The 16413-nt window shown below is 35.8% G+C and overlaps 2 protein-coding genes across 5 annotated transcripts; one reads left to right on the forward strand and one right to left on the reverse strand.

Moving 5' to 3' along the window:
- The first annotated feature begins 1517 nt into the window (after positions 1–1517).
- Positions 1518–5886, forward strand: LOC113044292 (uncharacterized). The gene is made up of 8 exons (XM_026204129.1): positions 1518–2007; positions 2375–2401; positions 2591–3273; positions 3414–3459; positions 3592–3683; positions 3942–4052; positions 4485–4758; positions 5628–5886. Exons 1-8 carry the CDS (start codon positions 1939–1941, stop codon positions 5826–5828), a joined length of 1503 nt encoding a protein of 500 aa, XP_026059914.1. The 5' UTR covers positions 1518–1938; the 3' UTR covers positions 5829–5886.
- Positions 5887–5948: 62 nt separating this feature from the next.
- On the reverse strand, positions 5949–12263 carry LOC113044291 (uncharacterized). 4 transcript variants are annotated; one of them, XM_026204126.1, is made up of 15 exons: positions 11774–12263; positions 11032–11186; positions 10603–10822; positions 10444–10519; positions 9568–9854; positions 9098–9130; positions 8936–9024; positions 8650–8730; positions 8322–8527; positions 8097–8196; positions 7651–7807; positions 7461–7558; positions 7208–7355; positions 6951–7071; positions 5949–6362 (listed from the first exon to the last, which is right to left on the reverse strand). In XM_026204126.1, exons 1-15 carry the CDS (start codon positions 11840–11842, stop codon positions 6073–6075), a joined length of 2130 nt encoding a protein of 709 aa, XP_026059911.1. In that variant the 5' UTR covers positions 11843–12263; the 3' UTR covers positions 5949–6072. The 4 variants fall into 4 exon arrangements, 3 of the variants coding, with proteins under 3 accessions (XP_026059911.1, XP_026059912.1, XP_026059913.1); XM_026204127.1 differs by having other exon boundaries at positions 5950–6362; positions 8668–8730; XR_003275864.1 differs by having other exon boundaries at positions 6172–6362; positions 7297–7355.
- Positions 12264–16413: the final 4150 nt, after the last annotated feature.

Consider the following 16413-nt stretch of genomic DNA (forward strand, 5'->3'; position numbering starts at 1 on the left):
ATGAAGGTAAGGCCACTGTAAAAGCAAAAAAAAAAAAAAAAAAAAAAAACAAACAAAAAAAAAACTTTTCTTTTTAATTAAATTCCATTATGATATAAAAATATCTCAAATGCATTAATCTGCATATCTGAAATAACATATTTTGTGCAGAAATTTTACACTCGGTGTTTAGACACACATAGACATCAGCATTCAGATACAAACATTTAGTATTGTTATTATCAGGCATCATCATTTAACCATTTTTTTTTTCAGGGAATGCAAGACCACTAACATAACTGTGTCCATTAATTAATTTATATATAATAATAGGTTACTCAGACATGCATAACTGTGTAAATTTACAAATTAAATTCAGTACACCAGATATTTCTGACAGGAGCAGAAGCAAAATCTTACATTTCTATCCTCTATTTCCACACACTGACAGCTACTTTAATTTGTCACTTGGCATCATGCTGATACTTAAGACATTACTATGGCAACCAATGTAGATATCTACGATACGGAATTCACTATTTTAAAAATTGGATCTGATTTCTTGTCTTGCAGTACAAAATGACTTTGCAGCAGAGAGTCGATTATAATGATTGGATTTGAAAAACAACTTTAATACTAATAAATGTCTGTGCATGCATTTTAATAATAGCTGGGATGATATAACACAATATAAGGCACCTATGAGGATGCTTCTTCTTGAGGGGTGCTAGAGTATTTAGTGTTATTATGCTGATTTCCATTCAACGCATAAATTCAAACTGTCCAGCTTCCTACTTGGAAAAGTGCAACAGAGCTGCACTTGAAATCTTATGGTGGCCCAGCAGTGCACAGCACAACTAAATCTCCACAAGACAATGCATAGCACTAACTACATTTTCCATGTGCTACTGCGTGAGAAACCAGGACGAGTGAAGAATTCTACTAATGTGGTCTGCTGTGCGCCATCTTGTTTATATTTTTCTTAACAAACAAAATAAAAGAAGGTCTCATTATTTCACCCCAAGGTACAATATTCCACTGTGCTGTGATCATATTGTTGTGTTGTGGCTTGTTTCCTTGTGTTGTGGAATTTTTTTTTTTTTTTTTTTTGACTACGTGTTGCAACTACAGGGCAATCATAAAATTAGACCTGTATCCCATCAACATTTGTTTAAATTATTGGTATGTTGATTGAAGCTATATTCCGAGAGATCATTGTCCCCCTATGCATGCTGTATACCCATGCGTATAAAGAGTGTCAGAAATAGCTTCAGACTGCAAACTACTGCAAATATATTAAAATAGAAACATTTTTATTGTACACATTTTTCACAACTTTACTGTTTTTACTCTATTTTAGTTCAAATAAATGCAGCCCCGGTGAACATTAGAGGATTTCTTCAAAACATCCTCATTATTCAAAACTTTTGACAGGTAGTGTACAAATGCTTCCAACTTCTGAGTTTTCAACTACAGGTTGTCAGTGGAATGGCTGAAGATGTCAATTTATAGGATATTTATGGTCAGATATTATGGAATTATTCTTGTGCCAATAAAAATGAACGTATCTTTTCAAGAAACTAATGAAAATATAAATTGAAACTGAATAAAATATCTTTGAAACTGAAAAAGAATACCTCGCTGGCAAATTAATTGGCTTCGTTTTTAATGCAATGCATGTTTTGCTAACTATTTCTCATATTTCTTTCGCTGATCTGAACTTACAAATGCGCTTCCAGAGTTTTCATTTACGCTTCTGATTTTTTCGTTTACGCTTCTGAAGTTTTCGTTCGCAATTCTGACACAAACCTACCGTGTGGGCGGGCTTAACAGCGGTTTGCTCTCATTGGCTGGTGAGATTTAGATTGACGGCTCCTTGAACCGGAAGGAGAGACTTCAGCGGCGCGAATTTTGGGTTCTGTGTAACAGTGTAACATCAACAATATTTATAAAACCGAGATGAGTAATCAGGAGCGGCACGGAGCGTCATCAACATCCTCAACCGCAGGGCATTCGAGGCAGCCTGAGGTAAGTTTAATATCAAATCAGTAGACAAATCTAGAAACAAGTTTTTTCTGCTCTCTATCCAAGTTATGTCTTTATTTAACGTTAGATCGTTCATTAATTATCTGGGCTGCGTTTCTGAAGCATTGCGAGGTAGCGATTGTAAAACACAGTGATGGCTGGTTGTAAGTCATGTTTAATTGTTACCGTGCGTTTGTGAAACGCAGCCCTGGTAACTTACTTCTTAAAATATTTTTTCTTGAATCATCTAAAATAAATCATATTCTTTTGTATTTAATAACAGTGTTGTTAACCGTTAAGTAAATTATTCTATCTTTGTGATTGTCCATACAAAAATAAAATCTTATTTTATTTTTATATTACTTTTTAGGGCCAAAGAGAAATGTCACTTCTCCAGGTAGGCTTACATCCATTCATGTTATTCTATAGAATGCATAATATAACAAACTTGGTTAACTTTTTAGCTGTTTTTTAATACGCAAGGGATTTTATATGTCTAACATTACCCTGCTAAACTTGGCAACATCAGCATGGCATTATAGTTACCTTGATATGTAGGCTAACCGGGCATTGTTTATACCTGCAGGAACAAGTGCAAGAGGATATTTTACAGCGTATGCTAACCAAGTTTAACTTGATTTGTCGGAATGAAGCTATAGATTTGGATTACCTCCTGGATGTTGCTCAGCAAGAACTTGCTTTGGCTATTAATGCATCAAATCATGTTAACATCCCAGATAATTTAATTATGGGTCTACAGGAGTTAATCAACGTAGTTAATATATCTCTGAATTTGGAAGAGACTTCAGGAAACGCATCAGAAATTGTAACTTACACCTGGGGAAACCTGGGACGCCCACGTTTGGAAATCAGCAGGGATGACCTTAAAGAACTTCTCACTACTGCTCTTCCTGTAAAAACTCTTGCACAGCTCTGTGGTGTTTCCAGAAGAACAATGAACAGAAGACTGAAGGAGCAGTCCCTCTCTGTCAGAGGCTGCTATTCCAGCATATCAGATAATGAACTTGATCGTGTGGTGAGATCAATAAAAATAAGAATGCCCCATGCCGGTTACAGGCTAGTGAAAGGGGAACTTTTGGCTAGAGGACACCGCATACAATGGCACAGGGTGAAGGCCAGTATGCAACGGGTGGATGGAGCTGGAATTTTGGCCAGAATGTTCCAGCTTGGTTTTGTAGCTCGTAGAAGTTATTCCGTTCCTGCTCCATTGTCCTTAGTTCATGTGGATACCAACCATAAACTAATCACGTGAGTATTTGCACTCTAAATTTCACTTGCATGCACACACATACAAAAATATTGCTATCTTCACACAGTGATGCGTCCATATGTACATAAAAAAAATTACTTGCAATAAACAGCATATTTGTATCTGTATTTGTCTTTAGATTCAACATTGTGATATTTGGTGGGATTGATGGATTCTCAAGGAAGGTACTGTTTGTCAGACTTTTTGTATGGTCTGTTTTTAAACTCAAGGTTATAATAGTTGCCAGATTTCTCACTACAAATTGGTATCAAAAGTAAATGTTCTGTTATAAAATATTAAAATCTTTTTAATTTTAGATCCTGTATCTTGATGCTGCTGCAAACAACAAAGCATCGACTGCTTTCTCATTTTTTTTGGAGGGTATCCACAAACATGGGTGGCCATCGAGGTAAAAATTATCTTTACTACATGACATGTTAGTCATGATGATTTCTTAGTGTTTGAACCTATGAATGAGACCTCTTCAAATCTTTTGTCAGATCGCCTCTTTGATAATTCGCACTTAGTGATGCTTTTATCAGCAGTCTCCACAAAACTGAAAGTGATAGTGATCAGGGCAATAATTGACAATAAACATACAATTACAGGAACTAAAAGTTTGTAAATCAATAGCACCATGCATGCATGTTGTCTAAATCTTTTCCAGAGTACGTGGTGACCAGGGAGTTGAAAATGTGGACATCGCTCGTTGCATGTTTTCAGTACGAGGAACGGGCCGAGGCAGTTTCATTTCTGGAAAAAGTGTGCATAATCAAAGGTTCAAATCATTAAAAGTTGCATCACATGCTCTTTATTTCTTGTGGGGCACAGTCACTTGCCTTACACATGATGCCACAAACAAACATCTCTAATTTAATCTCAGCAGAAACCACTCGAGTCTAATGTTGAAACTCACTAACAATGAGCAAATTTATTTGATTAAAGGGGTGGTCACACTACACCGTTTGTTATATTGACTTCCATTTATATACATTCAGTTGTGGGAGACTGAAAATGTAAGCACATGCAAAGAATTTTCTCAAATTGCTGCATGTGCAGCTTTAAAATTGGTGATCTTTCAATTTAGTTTACAGGTCACACCATGACATATCTTCGAAACCTGAACTTTGTAATGTAGCAATTAGAATTATTTGCTTTTTCTTTACTATTTTGTAAGCTATGATTTGTGCATACTTGTTTCTTATTTTAGAATTGAGCGTCTGTGGTGTGATGTTTGGTCAGCCGTCTCTTGTAAATATTATGAAGTCCTGCATACAATGGAAGAAGAGCGAGTGCTTGATCTATCCGATGAGCTGCACCTCTTTTGTGTGCACTATGCAATTCTTCCACGGTTGAAATCGGACCTGAAGGGCTTCACGGGGAGCTGGAACAACCATCCGATCAGAACAGAGGGAAATCTTTCACCAGAACAGCTTTGGTACATCGGAATGTTACAGACACCAGTTGATGAGCCAGATATAGAGGTATGCTTTAAGCGTCTATATGCAAAGTTAGAAAGATTACACATCCAAAAATGCAAATTCTGTTTTCATTTGCTCAACCTTAAAAGGTATTTCAACTGAAAGTATCAATGCTCATGTCATTTCATACCTGTAACTTTCATCTATCTTCAGAACACAAATGATCTTTTTTAATGAAATCTGAGATATTTCTGTCTCTCTATTGACAGCTACACATAACTACCACTTTCAAGCCCCGGAAATCATGTGTCATTTAAGTAATACATGTGACTCCAGTGGTTTAACCTTAATTTAATGAAGTGACTCGACTGCTTAGTTTTTCAGTTCTTTACTTTTCATTTGACTAATGTAAAAGTATTCAATTGAAGACCCGATTTAATTTTAGAGCTATCAAAGATAAATGTATTGTAAATTGTAATGTAAATGTTTTTATAGTTTTCCTGTTTTTATTTTTTTCAGATAGCTGAATAATTCATGCTTTTCCACTTTTTTGGCACTGTTATCTTGACATAACAAGAGGGCTCTCAACTCTGGCCCTCAAGATCTACTTTCTTGCAGAGTTTAGCCACAACCTTGTGTATTTGATTAAGGTTAGAGCTACACTCTGCAGGAAAGTAGATCTTGAGGACCAGAGTTGAGAACCCCAGCAATCGTAACCCATTTCAATGCCTGATATAAATAGGGCCTAAAATACATTAAGGCAAATAACGGTCAGAATTTTCATTCTGGGTGAAGTATTAATTTACTTAAATATAGCTTCTTTGGGATAAGATAATTTACCTGTTTATCAAACTAACTAATTTAGGTCAGCCTAAAGTTTTTATAATTAAAAGCAGTTAATATTGTAAAATAACAATGGTTTCTTTTTTCAGGTGGTGGAGCAACTTTTTCGAGAGGAAACTGCTGATACTGACCCAGAGGATGGTGTGGTGGTGCCAGAGATCCATTGCCCTTTTTCTGACCAAAAACTTGCCGTTCTGCGTGGATTAATTAATCCCTTGACATCACCATTGAATGACAGGGAGCTCTATGTCCAGACACTTTCTATCATCAAAAGATTGTGCTCTATTTAACATTTAAATGTTTAAGTAAAACACTCAGAAGTACACATGCAGTTCTGTCAGAATTTTAATTAAAAAGAAATTCAGTTATTTGCCAGTTAAACATTTAATTTTATACAATGCTGTAAAACATGTAACCATTCAGAAGCAGGTGAAGTTATTAACACGTTGAACATTGTATCTCTGAACTTTAAAGATTAAATTAAAACTATTGAGAGATGTGGACTATGTGGACATTTGGAGTTCATTTTAAAATCTACACCCTATAAAAGCAACCTCCGTGTTGCACTGCTGTTTTCATTATTTCTTTAAATTCATTACAATTTGACAGATGTGCAGTGGGAAAAGTAATGGTTTGGGTGCATGCACTGATGATTGGATAGCAAAGTGTGTGGCTTGGCAGTCGTTGCATACAAGTGTGGTCAAACTGAACAGTAATTTTAAAGGCCTCTCTCTCTGACAGAAGCAGGTGCCTATGCGCTTGACCAGTCAGCCACTGCATCACCTGTGGCACAGAGAGTGCTGCCTCATCCTGAGCATCTCCATCTAGGGCAGTAAAATGTACAATGTTTTTAATAACCATTTATAACAATCACAACATTTTGAAAATTGTACCATTTATAATTTATTTCTGTTATCAAAGCAGAATGTTCGGCATCATTACTTCAGTGTCACATGATCCTTCACAAATCATTCTAATATGATGCTCAATAACTTAATGTTGAAATCAGTTTTTGATGCGCGTGTGGAAACAATAACATTGAAACATTTTTGGTAAGATTCTAAAAAGACAAATGAATAATTGTATTCATTAAGGGTGTATTAAATTGATGCAAGGAGTCATTTATAATGTTACAAAAGACTTCTATGTAATTAATGCAATAATAAATGATCTCTCTATTCTTCAAAGAATTATGAAAAAGCATAACTACTTCCACAATAATGTTAAGCTATGTTAACTTTTTCCAACAATAATAATCTGAGATGTTTCTTAGGCATCAAATCTGCATATTAGAATGATTTCTAATGATTTCTGAAGACTGGAGTAATGATCTGATCAATCAGTTATCAGTTTTACCAGTGTAGAAATATAAAAAACACCTGCATTAACACCTGAAATGAATACAAACTTACCTTCAAGCTCCATCAGAAAATCCTGGAAGTGATTCAGTATTTGGACCTCTTTGGTATATTTTAGAGTGCCTCTCTCACTCATTTGTGGAGCAAGATGGGATACAATGTAATGAGAGTCCACCTGAAACAACAAAAATGACAAACATTATATAAACAGCATCATGCAATACAAATAATTTAAGGATTATTGCTGTAACATCTTTTAAAACAGCTATGCAAAATTTAACTGGTACGTTTTTGAAATCCTATCACTTCACCTTATCATTACCACCTTGCACAACAAAGAGGCTGCGGCACACTTCCCTGTTCTTTTCCATAGTGTCAATTAAACGGTAAAGCTGCAAACCTTCACGGAGCTGCTGAAGCATGAGTGTTCTTCGAGCAGCAGCATGCATTACAATCGCTCTTTAAAGAAATAAAACAAATATTTCAGTGTTAATGTTTAAACATTCTATTTTCTGTGGAAGATACATAAAATAAATTCATTTGAAAAATATTGCAGAGTAAAACCTTGTTATATTCTGCTTGTTGTCCTCATTTATAGGCCCCGTGTAGCCACAGTTGACAATCTGTTCACTGTAAGATGATAAGTCTGAGGCCTCCTCGATCTTTAAGTAAAGGAAAATCTATAAGTGTACACTTAAAAAAAAAAAAAAATACATGCAATAGAAAGAAACTAAGATAATTTGTTTTCTGATACCATTTTAATCAGTGGTGAAAACTCAGCATCGTAAACGTTATCCTTGTTAGCGTTTTCAAGGGTTCCACTCAACAGAAAATCGTAGCACCAGTCCTGAAGAAATCTTGGAGCTGGGCCACCCTGGGCAAGGCTAACAGCAAAGACCTCCCCAGCAACTCTGTTGCAATGACAAGTAACAAGAAACACAGTATTGTAGAATTTTACAATTTACCAGTTAGTGTATATTTGAAATTTACATGTTTAAATTACATTTGCTTTTGAAAGGATTGTTTAGCCTAAAACAAATGTTTCCTATTTAGATCCAGAAATGTACAGACAACAACAGCTGAGATTTTCTTTTTCTTTTCACAGAAAAAAGCACACTTAAGTTTTTGGAATGACATGAGTGTGAATAAGTGACAACATTAATTTTTGGGTGACATATTGTTTTGAGGAGAAACACTTACCGAAACAGGCCATTGTCAAGATCATTCAATGAATATTTCGGCATTTTGCCTTTGCCCTCCTCTCCTTCGAAGAGTCTGGTCTCTATGCCACCAATCCGTTCTATATATACACATATACAAAAAATATATATATATCTAACCATAACAAATTAACAAGAAATCAAATGTTTTTTGGTGTAGCTTTTAAGATATGTTACAAAGTAAAAAAAATAAACAACTTCTGACCTGTCAGGAATTCTTTTCGTAGAGCACCTGTGTCAACTCCAGCCTCTCCTAAGAAAGTGATCTTTAAAGTGTTGACCGGGGAGCTGATCTTTTGTCGCCTCCAAAGTAACAGACCTCGTTCCACAAAGTTAATTCTGGACACACAGATGCTGAAATCCTTGGAGGTGTCAACTTGAGCAGCTAGCCATCGTAGGACATCCTCCTCACTGTAAATTGTTTTTATATTTAACTTAAATCTTTTAAATATTCAGCACGGGATGGTTTAGACAGCATGATACATAAGTTATACATTTTAAAAGTAAATATTACTTGACAATATTAATGTTACTTTTTTAAATGAAAGTACCATGACATCTCTTCATTGTCTGGCTTCATTATATCAGGGCTCTTTGTCTGAAGGGACTCTGAACTAGGAAGAAAAGCAACTGTGAAAATATATTACGGTTTATGTGAAGTAAAAATATTTAATTCAGTGCATTTATATGTAGCTAATTTGCATTAAAGTCTAATTTTCCATATAAACATGCTTTTGATTCAACAAGAAATGTCAAAATATACATCACGCATCATAAAATTAGACTGCAGTTTCTACAATGCTATGTGTATTGCATTACCTTTCCAAGTCACCACAAAAGCTTGCATGGAACTCCAATTCCAGAAGAGGAAACGTTTTCATGCACACAGGACACTTTGCATCTGTCAACTAAAAAGCAAGTAATTAAGTAAAATACTAAAAGCAGTCAGAAGGATGTTATCCCATGCCAGAAGTAAATTACCTTTTCCTCGAAGGCTGGTGGTGAATTAGTTACCTGGTTACAGACAAAAAAAATATATATTTATGTAAAAAAAACTTTCCATATGCAATAGGGGTATCGCAATACAAAAATGCAACAATATATATCGGTGATAGTGACAATATGTATCGTATATAGTTAGTCAGTGAAAGAGTACAGCATATTCGTTTAATTTAATTCTGTATTTTCAGATGCAGAATCATGAATACTTTTATTCTGGTGTCACTTTTGTCCTGTTCATTGGGTTTCTAGCACCAAGTCCAAGATATTAATTCACACACAATGTAATACCAAATTAAGCATTTTAATCAACAGTTAATTTGTTATACGTTTTGGAGTATCGCAATAATACCGTATTGTGATATGTATCGAGTCGTAACATGAGGGTATCTGTGTGCAGCCTACATAAGGTACTTAAAAGGTAACCAAAAAAAACAACAAACAAATTTTACCTCTGGTTCCGAATCTGAGAGTGTCTCATATTCCAGAGTATCGCATTCCCTCACATGCAAGGCAAGAATTTGAAGTGGCATCATTTTAAAACATTTCTTGCACTCTGCTTTTGGCATTAGCGAAAATTCCTGTGCATCAGAGGGAAGAGGAGAAAGATCGAACTCATCCTGTAACGGTACAATATACAGCATAGTCTTCCCCCCTCCAGTTGCACATCTGATGGTACTGCCACTGTATCCTTCAGACTCTGGGGGAACAAGATTCAAACGCCGCCTTCCCTGTCCACCTGAATAAAAATAACATCATATACAACATCATCAATATAGATCAACCTTTAAAAGTCTTACAAACTGCTTTATGGAAAACAATTTTTATATACCCTCACAAACAGAAAATAAACTGTAAAAGAAATAAATTAATCAAATGAATTAACCTGATAATCATACTATAATCATACCAGATAATATAATACATTCAATAATAAAGGCATTTTGATGATACTGAGGTTAAAAACACATATTTACTCCCTCGTAGCATTCTTAACCAGACTTTTTGAAGGTCAAATGCAAAATAATATTTTGTTTTTGTCCAAATAGCAAAAGTGTGAGAGGAGTAATGTGTTTTTTGTTTTTAACAAAAAAAGTATTTCATTATATGGACATGATCAGCATTTTTGTAATATTTAATTATTTCGCTGTTCATTCTCAGGTATTGACTTTGAATTATGATGTTTTATTGCTGGAAACATGAATACTGACTATACCAACCTATTTATACGTACATGAACAAATATATACATGAAACTAGTTGCATTGTGTGATTCTCTGAATCTCTGTAACTTGCACTTAGAACTTGTAGTGGTGTCCAAATAGTACCAGATGCTTTGTAGAGGAGCCATCCTCCAGATGCTGACTTCATTTTGGGGTAGGTATCACAAAACAAGCTGGAAACCTAAAATCCACAATTACAACAAATTATTATTACAAATAAAGTTATTCTATGCATCACCTATGAATGGATATTTTATGCATTACCTCTGAATGAGTCAAATCATCAGTCATTGACAGATGTCGTTTCCCCAGTCCAGCCTGCATGTGTTGCAGCTCCTCTGCTGATGAAGGGGTCATTTCTACATTTTTATTTAAAAGGAACGCTGAAAACGCAAATGGTTTCCAAGCTTTTATGAACTTGGCTGGTTTACTACAGCTGGGTAAACGCCTTTTGGATCCCCGCTTAAAAAATCCTGGGAAAGACCTTCAAGAGAGGATTAAATCAAAAGTTAGTAACTCCAAATGTGTACAGTAGAACAAATATATACATTATGTGACAGATTGCTTATGCTACTCTATGTAGGTTTATGCAAGTTGCTTTGGATAAAAGTATCTGATAAATGCCTAAGCTACATGTGAACAAAACTGCATTGCAAACTGTCATTGTTCTCAGTCATGACTGCAAGCTGAAACCTGGCCATCTCTTGGTCCACAGTCTGGCACTGTCCTGAGCGCTGCCCCTGATTCTGACTCTGCCTCGTGCTGGTTTTACCCAGCGACTGGTTGAGCACCTCTATGATGTTTTGTATAGCTGATGCAGCATCTGCTGCACCAACATTTGAGCCTTGCTGCAGAATAAAGATCAGTCTGAGATCTTTGGTTAAATTACATCATGTAACACCCTTGAATGCATCACATATGTTGGGGTATAATAAAAATGTTGGGGGAGCAATAAGGGGTGTTCCGATTAAGTTTGGCCGATCGTTATGCGCATCTTGTCAGGTAAGCCTGTTCTCTAATCAGCAGTTAATTCCATCAGGTGTGTGATTTCACACAGAGCCGTTGTTAATAGAGAAACTGTGCAAATCCACGTTCATTTTCAGCGTTTATTTGCGCATCTTCTCAGTTAACAACGGCTCTGTGTAGTAACAGCTGCTCTATGTGAAATCACGCACCTGATGGAATTAACCGCTGATTAGAGAACCGGCTTTACTGACGAGATGCGCATTAACGATCGGCCGATCGTGATCCGAGCAGCCCTAGTAGCAATCAAAGTATTCAAACTACAAAAAATGCACTGCAGTCATGTGAATAATAATAATTAACACGTCAAGATCGATCTACTAGACATAAAGACATAGCACGCAGCTAACTTGGATAGAGAGCAGAAAAAACTTGTTTCTAGATTTGTCTACTGATTTGATATTAAACTTACCTCAGGCTGCCTCGAATGCCCTGCGGTTGAGGATGTTGATGACGCTCCGTGCCGCTCCTGATTACTCATCTCGGTTTTATAAATATTGTTGACGTTACACTGTTACACAGAACCCAAAATTCGCGCCGCTGAAGTCTCTCCTTCCGGTTCAAGGAGCCGTCAATCTAAATCTCACCAGCCAATGAGAGCAAACCGCTGTTAAGCCCGCCCACACGGTAGGTTTGTGTCAGAATTGCGAACGAAAACTTCAGAAGCGTAAACGAAAAAATCAGAAGCGTAAATGAAAACTCTGGAAGCGCATTTGTAAGTTCAGATCAGCGAAAGAAATATGAGAAATAGTTAGCAAAACATGCATTGCATTAAAAACGAAGCCAATTAATTTGCCAGCGAGGTATTCTTTTTCAGTTTCAAAGATATTTTATTCAGTTTCAATTTATATTTTCATTAGTTTCTTGAAAAGATACGTTCATTTTTATTGGCACAAGAATAATTCCATAAGATATGATGTTTAATATGAATATCAGATATACATATCCTGCATCTAACTTCAAAAGTAACACATTGGTTGTCTAAATTTTTGATTGTTGTTAATCCATAGCTGAGAAAGTGTAAAAAAAAAAAAAAGGAAGTTATTCACTTACTTTCTTGCTGTATTTGTGGATCTTTGTGCAATATGTTTTTTTTTTCTAATACCCTAAAAAAAAATACTGCAAACGGCACAAGAATGCAGATCTTGATGAAACACTCAATGACTGAGAGGCATATTTTCCTGTGACACAGTGACTGGCAGCCATGTTAGACAGGCACAAATCAGTGACAGAGATGAGGATTCGACAGCATTATGAGGATCGTCAGCCATTATCATCAGGGTGTCACACAGCTGCCTGCCTCCCTCAGTTCACACCGGTAGTGACAGCGTTCCCTGCACACTGGTGTTTCTCTACGGATGGAGGATAATTTTTTAAAATATATTAATTCCAGCTTCTTCACAGAGGAGAGGAAAATGTCCATCGCACTGAAGACAAGTGTCAAGCTCCTCGTGATTGATGAGTGTCATGTTTGAGTAACAGGAAGCAGATTACTCACTGGCTATGTGCAGGCAAAAAGAGAAAGAATGCATAGTGTTAACGTCCGTTCAGACCAAGGACGATAACTATAAAGATAATGATAAAGATATGGTTTCTAAAAATTGTTCTCAATATTATAGTATAGCACACCACAGCTATAACAATAAAGGCACAGAGAAACAGCATTTGGAATGAAACTGGAATAACTTTCAGAACGATTTTTTTCCAGCTGATACATTGACACCCAATCAAAATCCATCCTGCTATAACAAGCTCGAGAATTTTAAGCTACAGATGAGTGTGTGCTTAGAATAAACAGACAATATTGTTCACTGATGTGTACATTAATATTGTTATCGTTATAGTTATCGTTCTTAGTGTTAACAGGACTTTATTCTTAAACTCTTTATTCTGTTATTGTTGGCTTTTAAAATAACTGTAGGTGCCGCTTGAAAGCATTTTGGTGCAGACTGCAAATCACACCAGTGGTAGTTTGTGCTATAACACACTTTGTGAATATTATGCCAAAATTTATTTACATACTGAAATTGGACAGCCTCATCTAAGATGACATTTGAGATGATTACTGTGCATAATCAGATATTGTGTTAACATTATAGTCTCTTTTGAACCTTCTTCTTCTTGGGAACAAACTCCATTGTTCACATCTCTGTTTGAAGCAGCTCTCAGCAAGGCCATTAATCTTAATTTCAGAGGTTTGGATTTTGTGAGACTGTCTTGCCTTTTTCACGCCCCACCTTCTTCTTCCTGTTCAAATACCGAGAGATTCTTTCCCTCTGTAAACAAAATAGTACATCAAAACTACAGTGCTGAGAGCTTCCATTAAAAGCATAGAACATCAGACCTGGGAGCTCTGAAGGGTATCCTTGAAATATTGCCAAATAAATGAGGCAAAAATGTGATACATTCATCTTTTTTACATTGGACGAGTACATCTCCAATGAAATCATGGGTAATTATGTGCCCAGAGGAGCTGTTCACATGCAAGGTGATCATAAGAGAATAGAAGTAATGAGAAAAGACACAAACGGAGAAATTATAAGCCAACTCTATTAAATTATATATGATGAATATAAATTAGATATGCTACCATTCTCATTCTAATTCTCATTGCAAGCCTTCAAGCTGTCTCAGGCATCCTCTGCATGCTTATATGCTATTTAAGACTGTCCTCTTGGCATATTGATGCACGAAGCCTCGAACCCTGACCCTTTGAAAGGCAAAGTGAGAAGCCATCATTCTATATCAAGCTTAAGAGCCATCTCGATGAGAACGATCCCTCTTAACATCAATAATGCATGTGCCTTGCACCACCATGTGAGGGATAGGATAGTGTATTGATAAACATGTCTGACACAGCAAATGCCAATTGAAATGTCCTCGTAATGGGAGCTCACCAAAGCTACAGGAAATAAGAAATCAGGTACAAACCGGTCACAAACAGACCGGTCCCTAATAATGTCTACCACTGAAAATAATCACTAAAGTGTTAAGAATCACGTTTCAGATTAACATTTAAAATAATTTAATTCAAATTAATTAAAAATGTTTTATGAATCTTGGTCATTACATTTCCTGTTTTTAACGGAATACTAGCATACTAAGCAGTTTAGCTTGTGCCATTTTGTTTTATAGGTATGCATAATTATATTACATGATGTCTCATATCAACTGAAATATTACAATTTGGCAACATAGGTACATAGAAATATGACTTAAAAATATTCATAATTATGTCCAGTTAGCTGTTGAATCATTTTAGAATGCAGAATGTTAAATATTTACAAAAAAAAGAAAAAAAAAAGAAAATTGCATCAATTTTTATATTTTTATATTGCACCATCCCATTCCAAAGGTGTATTTTACCGCAAATGATTTCCCTTTTCATCATCCATAAAACATTAATATAATGTTAATATCCAAAATATTTTAACATAGTAAAATATGAAATACGTTTATTAGTATGAGACTAATAAACGTAAAATAAAAGTATAATAATAATAATAGTAATAATATATTAATTATAATGTTGTGGAAAAGTTAATTTATTTCAGTAATTCAACTCAAATTGTGAAACTCGTGTATTAAGTAAATTCAATGCACACTGACTGAAGTAAGTCTTTGGTTATTTTAATTGTGATGATTTTGGCTCACATTTAACAAAAACCCACCAATTCACTATCTCAACAAATTAAAATACTTAATGAGACCATAAAAGAAAAAAAAAAAAAAAAAAAAAGAAAGAAAATATTTTTAGTGAATTGTTTGCTTTCTGGAAAGTATGTTCATTTACTGTACATGTACTCAATACTTGGTAGGGTTACTTTTGCTTTAATTACTGCCTCAATTTGGCATGGCATGGAGGTGATCCGTTTGTGGCACTGCTGAGGTGGTATGGAAGCCCAGGTTTCTTTGACAGTAGCTTTCAGCTCATCTGCATTTTTTGGTCTTTTGTTTCTCATTTTCCTCTTGGCAATAATCTATAGATTATCTATAGGGTTCAGGTCTGGTGAGTTTGCTGGCCAGTCAAGCACACCAACACTATGGTTTTTTAACCAACTTTTGGTGCTTTTGGCAGTATGGGCAGGTGCCAAATCCTGCTGGAAAATGAAATCAGCACCTTCTAAAAGCTGGTCAGCAGAAGGAAGCATGAAGTGCTGTAAAATTTCATAGTAAATGGGTGCAGTGACTTTTGTTTTCAAAAACACAATGAACCAACACCAGCATATGACATTCCACCCCAAATCATCACAGACTTTGGAAACTTAACACTGGACTTCAAGCAACTTTGGCTATGAGCTTCTCCAACCTTCCTCCAGACTCTATGACCTTGGTTTCCAAATGAAATACAAAACTTGTTCTCATCTGAGAAGAGGACTTAGGACCACTGGGCAACAGTCCAGTTCTTCTTCTCCTTAGCCCAGGTAAGACGCCTCTGACGTTGTCTGTGGTTCAGCAAATTCTTTGACACGTCTGTGTGTGGTGGCTCTTGATTCGTTGACCCCAGCCTCAGTCCATTCCTTCTGAAGTTCAGTCAAATTCTTGATTCAATTTTGCTTGATAATCCTCGTTAAGGCTGCACTTCTCTCGGTTGGTTGTGAATCTTTTTCTTCCACACCCTTTCCTTCCACTCAACATTCTGTTAACATGCTTGGATACAGCACTCTGTGAACAGTTAGCTTATTTGGCAATGCATGTTTGTGGCTTACCCTCCTTGTGAAGGGTGTCAATGATTGTCTTCTGGACAACTGTCAGATCAGATCAGTCTTCCCCATGATTGTGTAGCCTATTGAACCAGACTGAGAGACCATTTTGAAGGCTCAGGGAACCTTTTCAAGTGTTTTGAGTTGATTAGATGATTGACATGTCACCATATAGTAATTTGTTTAGATAGTGAATTGGTGGGTTTTTGTTAAATGTGAGCCAAAATCATCACAATTAAAAGAACCAAATACTTCAGTCTGTGTGCACTGAATTTATTTAATGCACAAGTTTCACAGTTTGAGTTGAATTACTGAAATAAATTAACTTTTCAGGACTTTCTAATTTATT

This window comes from Carassius auratus, chromosome 26 (genome assembly GCF_003368295.1).
Source record: "Carassius auratus strain Wakin chromosome 26, ASM336829v1, whole genome shotgun sequence".
Taxonomy (NCBI): domain Eukaryota; kingdom Metazoa; phylum Chordata; class Actinopteri; order Cypriniformes; family Cyprinidae; genus Carassius; species Carassius auratus.